The sequence below is a fragment of the Chelonoidis abingdonii genome, chromosome 1, assembly GCF_003597395.2.
Source record: "Chelonoidis abingdonii isolate Lonesome George chromosome 1, CheloAbing_2.0, whole genome shotgun sequence".
NCBI lineage: Eukaryota > Metazoa > Chordata > Testudines > Testudinidae > Chelonoidis > Chelonoidis abingdonii.
In genome coordinates this window covers 290,860,967-290,878,771 of record NC_133769.1, presented here as the reverse complement: position 1 = coordinate 290,878,771, position 17,805 = coordinate 290,860,967, and the positions used below count along the sequence as shown (strand labels likewise).

General features: G+C 37.4%; 1 protein-coding gene across 4 annotated transcripts in view; it reads right to left on the bottom strand.

Annotated features, from left to right (window-relative positions):
- MYCBP2 (MYC binding protein 2) overlaps window positions 1–17,805 on the bottom strand; it is a 457,693-nt gene that overhangs the window by 312,218 nt on the left and 127,670 nt on the right. For all 4 annotated transcript variants that reach the window (XM_075061530.1, XM_075061532.1, XM_075061531.1 and 1 more), the window contains exons 18-21: window positions 7,511–7,618; window positions 5,556–5,675; window positions 3,797–3,878; window positions 1,034–1,151 (exon numbers count right to left, since the gene is read on the bottom strand). In XM_075061530.1, the coding sequence (XP_074917631.1) occupies window positions 1,034–1,151; window positions 3,797–3,878; window positions 5,556–5,675; window positions 7,511–7,618 (428 nt within the window). The remainder of the gene's footprint in view (window positions 1–1,033; window positions 1,152–3,796; window positions 3,879–5,555; window positions 5,676–7,510; window positions 7,619–17,805) is intronic.

Genomic DNA, 17,805 nt, shown 5'->3' with positions numbered 1-17,805 from the left:
ATAGTTTCAGAGGGATAAAATAGCACAATTTCAATATACAAAATGGAAAATTGGAAAAAGACCCATTTAAAGTTTACTTCATAATGCTATCACACTGTGGCATGTGGCCTTGAGGGAAGGGGCGGCACCACTGTCCCCACACATACACACTTTTAGGGAGCTTCCAGTACTCCTAGGAGGAGGTATTCTCTTTTATTGGACCAACTTCAGTTAGTGAGACAAATTTTTGAATTTACAGAGAGAGCTTTTCTTCAGGTCTGGGAAACTAACTCAAAATATGTCTGCTAAATGCAGGGTTTCAACAGATTGTTTAGCATACATAGTTAAATATTTCAAGGGACCACTCAAGGTGATGTGGCTTATTAACACCACTCTAGTCATACAGAGAGAAGGAAGAGGGGAGGAAGCAGCTGGCGAGGGGAGAGGTTGTTAGTGGGTTTCAGATTGTTGTAATAAGACCTAAATCCAGTGCCTCTATTCAGTCGATGATTTTTAGTGTCTAGCAAAGTTATGAATTTAAGCTACATCCTACAATTTTGAACCTTACGTTAATCTTACGTGTTTGAATCAGCCCTACCACTGGCATGAGGAAAAAGGAGGTGGTGCCTCCCACAACTCCCCTTGCAGCCCAAGCAGAAGCTCTCATGTGAGTCAGGAGTGCGCTGAACAGTAACAATCTTCTCCATGCATTATCTTCTCATGTAGAAATATTCTACAGGTGCCATGAAATCCCACCACGTTAGTTTGCAGATATTTTTGACATTAATGCCAATTAGAAAAAAAAAGTTCCCCTTGTAAACTATGTAAATTTGATACAGGAGACACTAAGAAACAGCGGGAGATTTTCAGTCATGCTTTTCTAACCAGATTTAAAATAAAGACACACAAACACTTAATATGCACAACCATAAGTTAGGTATATGCAAATGTGTATAATTGTGAAAAAAAATTCTAAAAACTATTTACTATAACTCTAAGTGTACAATATATAGATAAAAACTATTTCCAAAAGTAAAAAGAAATGTTTCCTTACAGAGAAACTTCCAAATGTGAAGACCTGTCCATCCATTAAGAGAATGGCTGTATGGTTGCTTCCTGCAGTAACTTGAGTGCTAGGACCTGGTAATGCCTGTACCAGAGTGGGACATCCCCTACATCAAAATAAAACCACACCAGTATCAGTGCATCTTTATGCAATATTTAACACATGCAATATTAATGTTAGTAACTGTGCAGCTGATCAAAGTAATATTGTTATTGTCATTTGTCAGACACTATCTGGAATACTATTCGTATTACCATGCAACTGAACATCTGTCTAGTATTCCAGTCCCAAGCAAGGCTGGAAAGACTACTGGATGACTCTCTGCCCCAGCTGTCTAGGGAGGGGCAGAGGGGAAGAGAAGATCCTGGTTCTGCATCTTTCAAATGGAGGGAAAGGCATTAGAACATCCCTCTTTCCTCCAAAGTCCATAGATACTAGGAAGAATAATCTCACCAGAAGACCTGACAAGTCTTCTGTGTACCTCCCAAATACAGATGTGTTTAAGGAGTGTTCAGCTGGAGTGGAAGTAGTGAGTGTATCTGAGGGAGAGGACAGTAGTGGTGAGTGGGGCAACCCTGAAGTGATAGATTAGAAAAGAAGCATTGAGATTGAGAGGTGAGAAAAAAAATAACATTGAGGTGAGCAAATTAAAGGCCTGACAATTCAAAACTGACTTCAGTGGGCTTTGGAGCATGGCCTAAGTGCTTGCCTACACTTGCAAATTGTTTCAGATTAAGGTAGGGTCTAAATTTAAAGTGGAACAGCTATTTCTGAATAACCTCATATGTAGACAATCCCTGATGACTAGAAGGACAGACAATGGAAAGATTAGGCACGAGAAAAAAGAGAGAAGAAGAGAAAGAGAATGCAGGTAAGGAAGGACACTGAATATGAAAGGAAAAATAAAGATACACAAAAATATATAATTAAGGAAAGAAAATCTCGAGCCGAGGAGTAAAAGTGGTAATGTACAAGTGAAATGTATATTAGCAAGTTACATTATTTAAGATGCTGTAGAAAACTCAGTTCTTATTGGTCAGCAATATGCTCATTTGGACAGACATGGTTCTCTCTGCACAAAGGTTATCATTCTAAAATAGTTAAAGTAGCAAAACACCAGATACTCTGATGATAATCCAAAACAAAAATGAAGGAAATTTAGGCTTTATTATATTATATAAATATAAAGCATTAAGTGAGTTAATGTGATGTTAAGGCTAGAATTTGAAACAATGAAAACAAGGGAAAATAAAGTTAGGAGCTTATAGGAACATTATCTCTGCAACTGCACAATCCTATATATTTTATGGTATAGATACAACAAAATGAACAGTAAATATATTAAATTACACATTTAGGTCTTGATCCTGAGGTGCTCTGCACCTCTCAGGACCAGGCACTTAAATATTAAAGCAGGAATAAAATATTATATACTTACACACTGGCAATATATATATATAAAATATAGTCTTTTGTCTGACTAAAAAATGCTCTGGAACCCTATTTACATTAATTCTTATGGGGAAACTGGATTCTCTTAACATCATTTCGCTTACAGTAGCATTTTTCAGGAACATAACTACAATGTTAACTGAGAGTTACTGTATACTGGCAAAGCAATCCTAGGATGTAGATGTGGCCTAAATTATCTCGACTTTAATATGTGCTTCCACTATCCATACATACTTTTCTTACCCTCTTCCTCTCCAGCCCTGTCCCCCTCACCTAGCTTCCCTTCAAATTTTGTTTTCATTTAGCTTATTGTCTCATAAGCCCATCCAAAAAACCCCAGACTGTGAAACATGATGTTTGCTGCTATCACACTGTTCACTTTGCTTGTGTGTTATCTCTCTTCCCCCACACTGTGTCTGTCTTGCTTATTTCGATAGTATGAGCTTCAGGGCAAGGGCCATCTACCACTCTGTGTTTGTACAGTGCCTAGCATAATGGGATCTCATTCTTGGTTGGCCTTTAGTCACTACTGTAAGAGACATAATATAAAGAAGTTTCTTTCCTGAAGTTCTTAAGGGCATAAGGATTTCAGCACATATATTTTTACCTTGTGGAACTCACAAACTTGGAAGACTTTTCTGGCACTAAAATCTTTATACATTGCAGTCTTAAAATGTCTGGGAAACTACAATGCATGAAGGGAATCTGCAAAAACTTTAAAAAAAACATTTCATCTTTGGGCCCAGACAATGTATAGAAATTTTCGGACCAAAGAAAAAGCTACACAATTTGAATTGTATAATAGTTTTCATAAACTAAAGTTTTTGAAATACTTTGGGGACTGAAATTTTCTCTGGTTACTATCTGCTAGAAGGTAGGTACTGTTTGTTCTTAAAGTCTGAGCAAAGTCCCTTCCTGCTATTTTTTTGAGTAACTGGTAATAGAAGGAAACACTTTTCCCCAGAGTAAAACTCCTGTAACCATTTTTTTTTTTTAAAAGACATAGCAACACAACATTTAGATCTTTATGTGAACAGTTCTTTGAAGACTAAATGCTTTTAGCTTATTCTAGAGGAAAAAGTTGAAACAGCTGACACTGATTCTGAGTATGCGCAGGAGACATTTTCAAAAAAAATTTTAGCAGAGCTTAAGGAAGTCCTGCCCTATTTATGTCACTCCTGAATATTCTCCCTGCCTCATCTAAGCAGGGAGAATATATCCATTATATGTAATCCAATTCATAGGTACAGAATGAAATTCAATAGTACAAATATGTCCTTTAAGCTATTTACAACATACCTGCAATTAACGTCTCCATGTCCCAGCTGCCCATGCTGCCCATATCCAAATGTGTAAACATCACCATTCTCCATCAAAACCACTAAAAATAAAATGTTTTGTTTTCAGAATATTTTTTCCTGACAATTTGAAGGACCTCACACATCCATGGTTTGATGTGTACTTTATATTACTAAAAATATTTGTAGATGGTATCAATTTTACCCTCCTTGGCTTTAACTTAGTAAATTCTTGATCCTGCAAAGACTTGCACACAATTAACTTTAAGCCTGAGAGTAGTCCCATTAAAGCCATTCCCTGGTAAAAGAAAAGCTATTGAAATGTTTAACACTAATTACATTTTCATCTGTTAATTTAAACAAACTGATTACAGAACTAACCATGTCAACTATGTTTTTGTTCAACAGTTTAATTACAAAAATCAAATTTTTATTTCAACAAACAAAAAGTAGCAATCAGAGCAAAATTAGAAAAAGTAACTGCTGGATTAAATTACCAGGTAACTGACTGCCATAAGCATTTATTACATTTGTTCGCATACTAAGAACCTAGGCAGACTTATTCTCATCTTTCTGGGGAAAAATATTATCCCACCATTAAAATCCACTTTATCAAAGCCACTAATTTCCCATTCACCTCTGTATTTCCTAATATGTCTTGTTTCTGTGTGTTTGAGTTTCTTCACAGCGAGTTCTTTAGTACTGTGCAAAACACAATACTGTACCTGCCCAACAATATTGTCATAATGAAACAATTTTCTTGAATAAAACAAGGATAATATATTTGCACAGTCGCTTTTGTGATCATAACTGTACTTTAGAACAATTTTTTTCCATGCTAGAGATAATTTGGGAGCCTCCAATCAATGCTGGTTACAATGCTGGATTATAATTTGTTCCAATGGCACTCCAAATTAACTACAAAACTCACTAAAATTATTATAACAATAAATATTGCCTTGTGGTCAAATTCTAAACCTACTCTTTTTGGAACTGAGGGTCCTTGGAAGCATAACACATGCAGTTCCACCACATAGGGGTTAATAATATATGTGGTCCCATGGGATGCCCATCCCCTGCACAGTTCAGAACTAGAGTGGCAACTGGCAGGAAGAGTGGAGTGGAGTAGCAGTAGAGGATGGTTTCTTGATCACTGTATGGTTTCTTAACCCTCCTTCAGTGGTGAAGAGGACTGAAGTTGGCTGCAGATGTCACTCCTTTGCACCCCCACAGAGATGGCTAATCATGATATTTAATAGAATGCCGAAGCCCGGAATTACAGTAGAACCTCAGAGTTATGAATACCAGATTTACAAACTGACCAGTCAACCATTCACCTCATTTGGAACAGAAGTACACAATCAGGCAGCAGCAGAGACAAAAAAAATACAGTACAGTACTGTATTAAATATAAACTATTACAAAAATAAAGGGAAAGCAGCATTTTTCTTCTGCATAGTAAAGTTCCAAATCTGTATTTAGTCAATGTTCAGTTGTAAACTTTTGAAAGAACCACCATAACATTTCGTTCAGTTACAAACATTTAAGAGTTACAAACAACCTCCATTCCTGAGGTATTCATATTTCTGAGGTTCCACTGTATCCCAAAAATATCAATGATTTGAAACTTACCTTGGTAAGAATTAACAAAACCTTTCCTTAGAGAAGGCAGTTCATGGTAGTTATACGAGTGGAAGGGCATATGATCACATATTTTTTTCAACAAGTGCATGCATTAGATAAAAGCTGTAGCTTTGTACCTGAATGGTGAAACCCACAACTGACTTGTACTGCCCGGAATTCACAGTCAAAATGGACAGCCCCTGGAGGATAGGTTGTGATTTTGCTGGCATCCTTCTCACCCCTTTCTCCACTTCCGTCTACAAACATAATTCATAGTTATATTCCTATTCTTTTCAAGAAACAAATTTAAGAATAATGAACAATGATTAAGGGTGGGAAAAGAAAACACTGGACAAGGTAACAGCAAGAACAACTTGCAGTACAGCAGATTAAAGAGGTCAAAATGCATATACTGGTAATAAAGCAGATTCTGAGATATGATACACTGAAATTCTATTTGCAAACAAACAATCTGCTAATGCACATGGTTCTGGACTGGGGGAAAAAACTATTAACCTAGTAAATAACTTCTGCAGAATGAACAAGTTAATTTAACTCAGCAAAACAGGAATTAATATAATGTATATGTGTTAAATACACACTTGTTGCATGAAAATGGTACTGCACCTCCATTTCTTCAAGAAAACGACCATAGTTGCGCACATAGTTCTGTCAATTTACAAACAAATTAGCCATTCCCCTATCTGCTCCTTTCTATACAAACACGATCGTGTGTATCAGAGATTTTTTACATGAGTCTGAGTTGGCCATGTTACCTCTGTTTTACAAAACCATAAATGCAGTTCATCCCAAACAAGTGCTGGTAAACTGTCACAAAACCCATTGAAATTTGTTTAAGATACATTTTTCAGAATCTATTTTAGTGGGTTTTTTTTAAAAAAAAAATAGCACTACTGCTTTCCATGTAAAGACAGGTTGCACTAGATACCATGTACAGACTAAGCGGTGACAAAATAAAAAGAATATCTTTGTAAATGTCTGGAAATTAATTAAAATACTTTTTCTATAAATTAGGGTGTCATTTTAGGATACTATAAAACAGATTGGCAATGAAGTTGTATTTGCACATGGAGATGAGGGAATAATAAATGCAGGAAGCTAGCAAAACAGAAGAACAGGCAGAAAGCTCCTTGTCATTAGACCAGCTGTAAAGTGAAGAAAGCTGGTGAGGAAAGCTCCATGGAAGGAGTGTGAGTATAATTACTATCCTTTAATTTGCTAGTCTTGCCACTGTTGCTAGCCACAATGGCATCAGAGCATCCTGCTGCTGCTATTACTACAAAAGGTCAGTAAACACCTGTAGCTACTGTTTTGCCATGAAGACCTTAAAAAGCCACAGAGCTTTGTTTGACAGGAACTAGCGCTGAAAACCAAGAGAAAATTCACAAAGTGAGCTAGAAAATTGCCCCATCCATTTTATGATTAAAATGACCACTGCTTTATTACCAAAAGTTGATGGAAACCAAACTACTTGCAGCAAGCTTTGAAAACATACAATATGTCACTACTTTTGACATAGGTCTTCTGTTACCTAAACGTAATTTTTTACTGAATAATTAACCTTTGTAAACCAGAAATATCAAAAAAGGCTTACTTATAGATGCTAAACCTACAGAAAAATCAAATAGAAGCCTTGAATTAATGAATTTGTAATATAAACAACATTTTAGCAAGTGTAACAGATACACATTGTGCAAGATCATAAAATTAAGACGAGAAAACGAAATGACAATGCATATGCCAGACCTCAATTATGTGGCCCAATGAAAAAATTAGAAAGTTGTGTAAATTTCTTTAGTTTTATTTAAACAAATGAGAAAAGACACAGAAAAATAAAATGACATACTTTATCAAAGAAAAAAACAAAGATGATGTAGGGAGTCAAACATTCATACTTATAAAGTAAACAAACATAAAATGTGTTTTCTTTCTCCTCAGGTTACAGAAGACTAACAAGAAAAGCGCAGAATAATTTTTGTGCATTTCTCTGAAAACAAAGATTCAGTGGATGGAAGAAATGACTCGGAGGATGGGCATATGTCCCTCCTAGTCAATAAGGAAGACCAAATACCTTTGTGCTTGTCCCGCTTATGCTTTAGCTGTGCTGGATGGGGTCTGATTCTGGCTAGAGCCTGCTCTCGATGATTCATAAAAATAGGACCAGGAAATACAAGGGGGCCTGAGGAGAAACATTTTGCACATGCATAGGAAAGCTCACAAAATGGAAACAGTGTGTTCAAACAAAAAATAATTCAAATTAAAAGCATGAAAAAATGATTCTAATTCTACATTGCTCTTGCACTTTACAAGGTCAAAAATAAGTTAATCTGATAATTCTTGAAGACAAGACCAACATATTATTCAAAGCTGCAGTAATTTTCTCAAATAAGATACAGATTTTTCCCTTGATTTATAAATACGGAACCTTACTCAAGTCCATCGGACTACATGAGTTGTAAGCTGGAGAAGAATTTGGCCCTAAAAGTTAACATTCTATCTTACAGCTAAAGAAATTTTACATACCATACATTTCAGGCTATTCTATTATACTGCAAAGTATTCATTTGGCACAAAATATTCAAATATCACCACAGCAATGCTAAAACAGAGAAAATTATATGGTTGGTCATATTTTCTAAATATGAAATTCAGAAATAATGTCCATAAAATTATCAACTACCTAGAGACATTCTTTGCGGGGAAGCGGTTATATAAAACTATGCACTTGGTAGTTCGTTATATTGACATATTTACAAAGGAATGCTTCAAATTTAACAATTTATGTTTCTTTTAAATGACAATTTGGAGAACATATTTACACTTGAATATATTACTTGCATTATTTATTTTAAAAATCCCAGGACTACAATTTTTGTCTAGATACTCTCTCTCCAAAAATGTGATAAAAGATATATTAAAATATCTTGTAGCTGCATTACGTAAAACTTTAAAAATAATTCTGTATGAAACTTTTTTTGCTTGTATATCACGTGTTTTATTTTTCACCATGTATTCTTTGTAACCAGAGACATTCAAATGTAGAGACTCATCCTTCTCTGACTGAAGTCAATGAGTTCTCTCTTTTGAGGTCAATGATAAGTCAGAATTTGTGTTTACAGTCCACTGCCCATATCCCTTCCCTCCTTTGAGCTTCTTGAACGGAGCATAATCTCATTGACCTGAATACTATTTCATTCACTTTCATGTGTGCAAATATTCCTAAATTCCATTGTGTATATCTGAATTCTCTTTCTTCCACTCAACTAAACCAGCCCTCATCAAGAATACCAATCAACTCTTCCTGACAATCTCCAGGCTTCTCTTCCAGTCTAGCCCCCCCGCCCCCCCGCCATTCTGTCTTATCTTTATCAAGGTCATTTGCACTTTTTTGTATCAGTTCTCACCTGAGATTTCAGAACTCTGAAGGCTTGACTCTCCTGCTATTTCTCCCAACCCCTTCCTTTTGTCACTCTTCGGTAGTTTTTCATCATCATCCATTCATCTCACTATGTTGGTGTAGCAGAGAGGTTTGTCTCTTCTTCTATCACAAATATACTCATTGTCATAGCGTTAACTAACATCTCTATCCCTGCAACTTAGATACTATTCTCTACTGGACACTCCCTTTCTGTTCAGTTTCTTATTTCCCATATCCTGGATCTCTTGCCATATGCATCATATCTAACACTTAACACTTCTTTATCCCCACATCTCTTCTGCATCTAAAATTCTCTCTGTCCTGACTCTCACTTCTGGTAATATTTTTCACTCTTCTCCTTTTCTTCTCATACAGTTTCTATCATTACATCAAGTTTTATCTTCACTACATCATCACAAATCTAACAGTCCAGGGGGAGTAGAAACCAGGGAAGAGGGAAATGGCAAAAGGAACATGGGGGGAGGAGGAGGATAGAGAGAGGAGGATTGGCTGAAGACCCAGGGGAGGAGAACTGGGACTTGCAGGACAATGGGATGGGGGAGAAGGCAAGAACTGGGACATGGAGTCCAAGAGCAAAGTGACAGATTAGCTGGGCAGTAAGATCGGGAGTGTGAAGAGAAACCTGAGAGATGGAGAGTGGGACTTGTTTGGTGAGAAAAATGTGATTGGGACAAGGAGTTGGGTGGCAAAGAGACAGGCCTGGGATGGTAATGGGCAGAAAGGTCTGTGAACACTAGAGCACACTTCCACCCACAGCCTAGGATGAACCAAGATTACAGAGTCTTATCATTCCCTCGCTGTCAGCAAATGCGTGAAATTCACTCACAAAATGGCTCATCCCTCTCTAGTGCTGGTGCACACAAGGATGACAACCTACTACTGCTATCAGTTGCTCCCTTAGCTCAAGTGGCAGAGACCTGTATGGGATATTTTAAGGTTCAACCCTGCTGATGAATCATGTCAATATGATGGAATTTCTGGGTTTTCTTTTCCAGTTTCCTTTTTCAAAAACCTACGAAATTACACACACTAAAATTATTAGAAGAACATTAGGATTGAAAAATCAAGCACTCAGAAGTTAGGAAATGCCAAAATTAAGGTTGCCTGGGCAACTTTAATTTGGATTCTTTAATTTATGCATCTGCATTATGGTATAGTCTTAATTACATGGTTATCAGTTCCTCCACAGGACCGCTGCCTCATTCTCTGCAGAAGTTGGACCTGCTCTGAGATGAATCACTGTTGTGTAGAAGGACATTTATCCGGAGAGCTCTTGCCTCATCTTTTGCAAAACTATGTAGTAGATGAGCCGGTATGTTGCAGGAAAAGAAAGGAGGATCTCGTGATTAAGGGCTCATAACATATATGAAGATCTAGATTCCATCCCTGCCTCTGCCAAAGAGTTCCTACGTAATATTGGGCAAGTTATTTAAAACAAACACTTTTTCACAGGCTATCACTAATTGTGTGTTCCTCGTTTTATGGATGCCCAACTTGAAACCCTCAGATCTGTTTCACAAAAGTGCTAAGAATTCACAGCTACAAAATGATGTCAACAGGAGCTGTGCTTTGAACATATTAAGTGCTATATAAGTACTCTAAAAAAAAAAATCAGTTATAGTGTGTCTCAAACTGGGCAGACAAAATTAGTGGATACGTTTCACCTTAGTCTCTATGCTTTAGTTTCTCACCTATAAATGGGAATAACAATAGCCCTTCACTAAACAGGATTGTTGTGAAATTAAGTAAAATAATGTTTGAGTACCAATCAAATAATGTAGTGATGAGAAAAAAATCCCAAAAAAGTTAGTAGCAATTGGACATCTAACATAGTGAATACCAGTGAAAATGAGGTAGGATCAGATGCTACAATATGGAAAGAACAGGTTAAAAATTACTTGAAGACATCTAATTTGTCTAAGTCACCTGGTGAAATATATCCTAGAATACTCAAGAAGCTGACTGAGGAGGCATCTGAGCCATTAGTGATTACCTTTGAAAAGACATGGAAAACAGGAGAGATTCCAGAGGACTGGAAAAGGGCAAATATACTGCCCATCTATAAAAAGGAAAATAAGGAGAACTCAGGGAATTATAGACCAGTTAGCATAACTTCAATACTCAGAAGGATAATGGAGCAAATAATTAAGCGATGAATTTGCAAATATCTAGAAGATAATAAGGTGATAAGTAACAGTCAGCATGGATTTGTTAAGCAAATATGTCAAAGCAACCTAATAGCTTTCTTCTACAGAGTAACAAGCCTTGTGGATAGGGGGAAGTGATAAATGTAGTGTATCTTGATTTTAGTAAGGCTTCTGATACTGTCTCACATGACCTTCTCATAAACAAACTAGGTAAATGCAACCTAGATGGAGCTACTATAATGTGGGTACAGAACTCGTTGAAAAACCGTTCCCAGAAAATAGTTATCAGTGGTTCATAGTCAAGCTGGACAGGCATATTGAGTGGAGTCCCGCAGGGATCAGTTCTGGGTTCCATTCTGGTCAATATCTTCATCAGTGATTTAGATAATGGCATAGAGAGTACACTCAACGATTATGGATGATACCAAGTTGACGGGGTTGCAAGTGCTTTAGAGGAGAGGATAATAATTCAAAATGATCTGAACAAACTGGAAGAAATGGTCTGAAGTAAATAGGATGAAATCCAATAAGGACAAATACAAAGTACTCCATTTAGGAAGGAACAATCAGTGGCACACATACAAAATGGAAAATGACTGCCTAGGAAACAGTACTGCAGAAAGGGATCAGGTGGTCATAGTGGATCACAGGCTAAATATGAGTCAACAGCATAATACTGCTGCAAACAAACAAACAAACAAACAAACACCCCCCCCACCCCCCCAATCATTCTGGGATGTATTAGCAGGAGTGTTGTAAGCAAGACACAAAAAGTAATTCTTCCACTCTTCTCTGCACTAATCAGGCCTCAGCTGGAGTATTATGTCCAGTTCTGGCCACCACATTTCAGGAAAGAGGTGGAGAAATTAGAGAAAGTCCAGAGAAGAGCAACAAAAGTGATTAAAGGTCTAGAATACATGACCTACGAGGGAAGATTGGAAAAACTGGTTTGTTTAGTCTGGAGAAGAGAAGACAGACGGGACATGATAATAGTGTTCAAATACATAAAAGGTTGTTACAAGGAGGAGGGAGAAAAATTGTTCTTGTTAACCTCTGAGGATAGAACAAGAAGCAATGGGCTTAAACTGCAGCAAGCATGGGTTAGGTGGGACATTACAAAAAGCTTCCTGTCAAGGTGGTTAATCACTGGAATAAATTACCCAGGAAGGTTGTGGAATCTCCATCACTGAAGGTTTTTAAGAGCAGGTTAGACAAACACCTCTCAGGGATGGCCTAGATAATACTTAGTCCTGTCATGAGTGCAAGGGGTTGGATTAGATGATCCTACAAATCTATGATTGTATAATCATTATGTATTCCTAGCATGGTTTGAATAGTGTGCGAGTAATAAGGCTTGTGGCCACACACTGAACAATGAGGATAAAATACAATATCAAATATCTGCTCACTGAGTGAGCACTGGTCATTCTATTCACTGTATGAAGAGGTCCTATAGAAAGAAAATAATATGCGATCACGTAACTGAAGACTACACCGTAATGCATACACACAAGGGGTCCAAATTAAGGTTGCTCAAGTAACCTTAATTCTGGCATTTCCTAATTTAATCATGCCTTCAAGACATTCTTTTAATATAATTTTGTATATGTAATATACAATGGCATGCATGTGCAATTTCAACAGATAAACGTCTTGTAAAGTTGAAGCATATACAAGCAGGAGCATGCAATAACGTTCCTCCAAAACCACAAGAGTATCTATACTGCTGTGATATATATTAAAGAGTGGATTCCTGTCTTTCAGAGTTTTTCATAAGATATCACTATATATTAACATTTGTTTGTTTTATACTGGTTATTATGTGAGAGGCTTCAGTTTGAATTCACATGGACTAGGTAAAGGGAATCAAATGTCAAGGAAATAAATTTGCTTTAAGTAGGGTTACCGGGGGGGGGTGGTGGTAATAGGTGCTTATGTAAGAAAAGGTCCCAAGAAACGAGACTGTCTCTTTAAAAAGGGTCATCTAGTCACCCTAGCTTTAAGTAAACATCAGAGTATAGAGCCAAAGAACTCAGCTTTTTCTTGATCTAGCAAAAGAAAATTATATAACGGTTAGGTGGGTTTGGTTTGGTTAGTAAATACAAGATCTTTCACATACTATGAAAAAAGTGCAATACTCGATACTGGAAACACATAATATACTATGAAAAAAGTACAATAGTAGATTCTGGAAGTACCAAGATAATGGATTTAAATTATATAACTATTAAATTAACTTCATCAAATTAACTTCATCGAACTAAATTAAACTTCATTTAATGAAAAAACAACATGCTGAATAACTTATTCTGCTGGAAATTAAGATGGTTATTCAGTGACATGCAATAAGAAGTACTATTGGAAACTTTATTTCAAGGAAAGGTCAACAAAAGTGACATCTTGGATAAATGCTAAATAGATTTAAATATTTAACCTGTTATAATCCAACTGCAATTACCATGTGATTTTTTTCTTCAAAAATAGTCATTTTATTGTCATATTACTACCATTTTAAAAGCTGTGAAGTTTCAGCCATTTTAAAAATAAATAGTTTTTAAATGTTCAGCAGTAACTGGTTAAGTAGGTTACTTTATTGCATATTAGAAAACCATGAGCCATCCATTCTTGTATGGAGTGTTCTAACTGTGTTGGTCTCAGGATATTAGAGAGACAAGGCAGGTGAGGTAATGTCTTTTCTTGTACCAACTTCTGTTGGTGTAAGAGACAAGTTTTCAAGCTTACATAGAGCTCTTTTTCAGGAACCGGAGAAGAACTCTATGTAATCCTGAAAGCTTTTCTCTTATCCCAACAGAAGCTAGTCCTATGAAAGATATTACTTCATCCACTCTGTCTCTCTAATTAGCCACCCACTAATTAGACAGTGCTAGATTATGCTGTCTCAATGTCCAGCAGCTTTGGCTAAAAGTGTGATGCAACCAGTTTCCAGATTTTTTCTTCTCACTTTAGGACAGTTACTACTAAGATTACAGACTTCCTTTAATATGGGAAGAAAACAAGCACGCCAAAACCTAAATCTAAATGAAACTAAACACCCAATTTTATACCACAGTGAGGGTAATCTAAGGGTTCCTGCATCAAACTGAGAATGCTAAGAACTAAACTAAAAAGCAAACAAGGAGCATTTACTCTTACCATATCTTATAACACACTGATTTCTATATATTTTAATTCCTTTTTAAGAATGGTAAGTTTAAATAGGCCTCTTCTCTTTCACTTCTGAGCAACAGAAGAATCTTTGAACTGAAAATAGACTGGCTGAAAATCCTAGGCGTCTTTTAAGTAATAAATATTACTACAACACCAAACGTGAACTTAAAAAAAGTATCAGTGGAACAACTATAAAAGTAAGCTAATCTAAGGCACCCCAGTCTCAACAGTGTCCTGCTGCACCACATGACGGGGTATCTGACTGCTTAATTGCCTGCTTTCCTAACAGAAAGTATCAGCCCCAAGAAGAACACGATAAGAACTTAAGACTGGCTCTGCCTGAATCTACAGAGTTTCTAGATAAGGATGACTCCCATCCCCAACATGGCCAATCAAGGCAACCCAGGAAAAGAAAAGCTGAGAAATTCACCACCACCCATAGCTATTTAGTTCTCTGCATTAGCCTTGAAGTAGTGGGCTAATGCAATCTAGAGATTGCACTAATTTGCTCCAGCCAGCTGCAGTCACCAAAAGCCCACACGCCACTTGGGGACAGTCCAAACTCAACACGCTCTATCCAATTCTCCCTCTTGCTCCGGAGACAGCCTTTGAACCATGAACAAGCAGGAGAGAACTATTTCTGCCAAGCCAGAGTGGTCACCAAGAGACTTGTGGGTGATTTAACTTTTTTTTTTTCAAACTGCTTCATGAGCTGAATAGCTGAGATATCTGTCCCCAAATTATGGATGGTGACCACCTGAGTTATTTTGAAAGAACACATTTGAACCTCAGGCTGAAAGCTTGAACATGACAAATCTAACCAGGACTGATAGCCACTAACACATCATCATAAGAAACCAACAGACCATCATGACAAACTGATATTTTAATCATGTAGCTGAAATGGAGATATGCAGCCACACCCTAGTATAGACACATATAGTCCAGTAAAATTCCAATTACTGGACCTCCTCAATTAGATAATTAGCAGTATATTGCAGCTAGTCCCTGAGTCTATAAGCTTCAGTTTTGGTAAGCTGTAAAGCTCTTTAATGCTGAAACTGAACTCCTGCGAAGCTTATAAATTATGTGGGAACTCTGAGGTCTTGTCTACACTACATGGAAAAGTCAATTTAAGCTATGCAATTTGAGTTACATGAATAGCGTAACTCTAGTCGATCTAGCTTAGATCTACTTACCGCAGGGTCCACACTACATGATGTTTCTCCCGTCAACTCCCCTCACTCTTCTTCCAGTGGAATACAGGAGTTGACGGGAGAGCAATCTGCAGTCGATTTAGTGGGTCTTCACTAAACCCACTAAATCGACCACAGATGCATCGATCGCCAGGCAGCGATACCCCAGTAAGTATAGACAAGCCCCGAGTTTCGGTCACGCAGAGCTCAACAGGACTGAAGTCTAAGAATGCCAGACCATCCAAACTAAATCATGTTGATTGCTTGATTGACAGCAAACAAAATATACAAACACAGAGAACTCCCTCTATTAAACACATTCAAATTTATAAATGTATATATAAGTATATCTGTAAACATAATTATATAGATTTCATATATATATATATATATATATATACACACACACACACACACACACCATACTCTTTTTTAAAATATATAAAATGTGTCCATTCCGAAGGTACCTGGGATGGATGTACTAATTGCTCTATGACAAAATGTTTTAAAAATTACAAGAGTTGAAGAAAATCAAAACTAAACTAAAAAGACTCCACTTATATTTCTACCCATTTACGCCAATTTCCCAACCCTCAGACAGCAGCTTATTCAGCTTATGGGCTGTGTCCCATGCCCTAAAGGTCAAACATGGGCTCTGTCACACCTACAAGAGAAGTGAGTTCCCCAGAACTGTTGACTCATGCAGTTAAATTGGCTTCAATCAAGGAAAGAGGCAGTTAAGACCGAAACCATTCAGAACCATGTAGATCAAAGTAAACACCTTGAACCGCATACAGAAGTAAATAAAAAGCTAGTACAACTTACTAACCAGTATAATGTTCCCTGAAGCTAATATCGCGAGCCAGCAGAAAGCTGTATTCCAAGATAGATTCAGCTTCCAAGAGACCTTTAAGAGTAGCTCTCATCCAATCCGAGCTAGCATGAATATGTCTACTTGAGCTGGCCATCCCACCCCTAGCACCAAATACAGATGCAGATTCAGATGAGAACTCTGTGGTACCCCAAAAGAGAAATCCCTCTAAGGTAGACTAAGGATTACATAAGCAATCTTCTGCGACCTCTCAAGGAAACATGTAATTCTATCTACTCCAGCTGTCATCCACAGAGGTGTCAACAATATTTCATGGTCCAAATATACAAAAGACAGTTGACAGATCTAAGGAAATTAGCATGGACACTTGGACCACTGTCCATCACTAAAGAGATGCAACCTGGACTGTGGGACTGCTGAGCCCTCCAAACCCACCAACTTGTGCTAGTGACATCAAGCGACAAGCCTCTGACAGGCACTGCACTTACACAGACATCCACAGGCAGGAACACACCCAACTGAGTTACATGAATAATCTCCCAGCCACGCATGAACCATCAATGGAGGGGCTTCAGTCAATTCTCCCAAGCTCCCCAGTCTTGCACTCCAGAACTATATCATCTTGCACTGATTAGAAGCCTTCCCAGTATAAGCTCATTACCTAGTTCACCACTTCTTCAGAGGAAAAAGGACATACACCAGCTTTTGTAACCTGAGCTGAGAGTTTCTTAGCACTTCAACCAAACACACACTGTTTTAGGTAAAATATAAAACAGATTTATTAACTACAGAAAGGTAGATTTTAAGTGATTACAAGTAGTAGGTACAGAGATAAAAGTTGGTTACCTAAGGAAAAAAAATAGAAACAGAGCCTAAATTCTAACTTAAACAGACTAAGCAAGATTTGAACCAAGCAATGTCTCTCCCTAACATGGTACAAGCAGGTTACATTACTCAGTACATAGACTGGACCACTTTCGAGCCTGGGATCAAACTTCCCCAGTTCAAAGTTTTTTTCTTGCAGACTTTCCTCCACCTGTTAGAATAATCATTGCCGTGACCTGGGCTAGCCCATTCCCAGGGTGTACATCCCTTCTCCGAGAAGCCTCTGGGATAGTATATTGTGCGTGGATAAGCCATTAATGACAATCTGGCCAGTGATGGCTACGACTTTGTTGTAACTGAAAGGCTGGCCAAAGGCATTCCCAACCTCACAACATAGTTCATTAACTCATAATAATACTTCATAACTTTACATACAATGATAGTACATACAATCTAACAGGATATTAATGTTTAATAGCTCAACATTTTTAAAATACTTCACAAGACATACTTTGTATAAAACATATCATAATTATATGAGAATGGTGAATATGGGGCTTGCAGGGTGCTGCTTTGAGCACAGCTTGCCACAAGATGATAAAGCAGTTAGTCCTAACAGAGCATCCATTGAGTCCTGTGTGATTAAATAATGCTCGGTGAATGTGTGGGAAGACACGCAGGTCACTGCTTTACTAATGTCTGTGATTGGTTCATTGGTCAGGAAAGCTATTGAGATGGAAAGTGATCTCATGGAGTGTG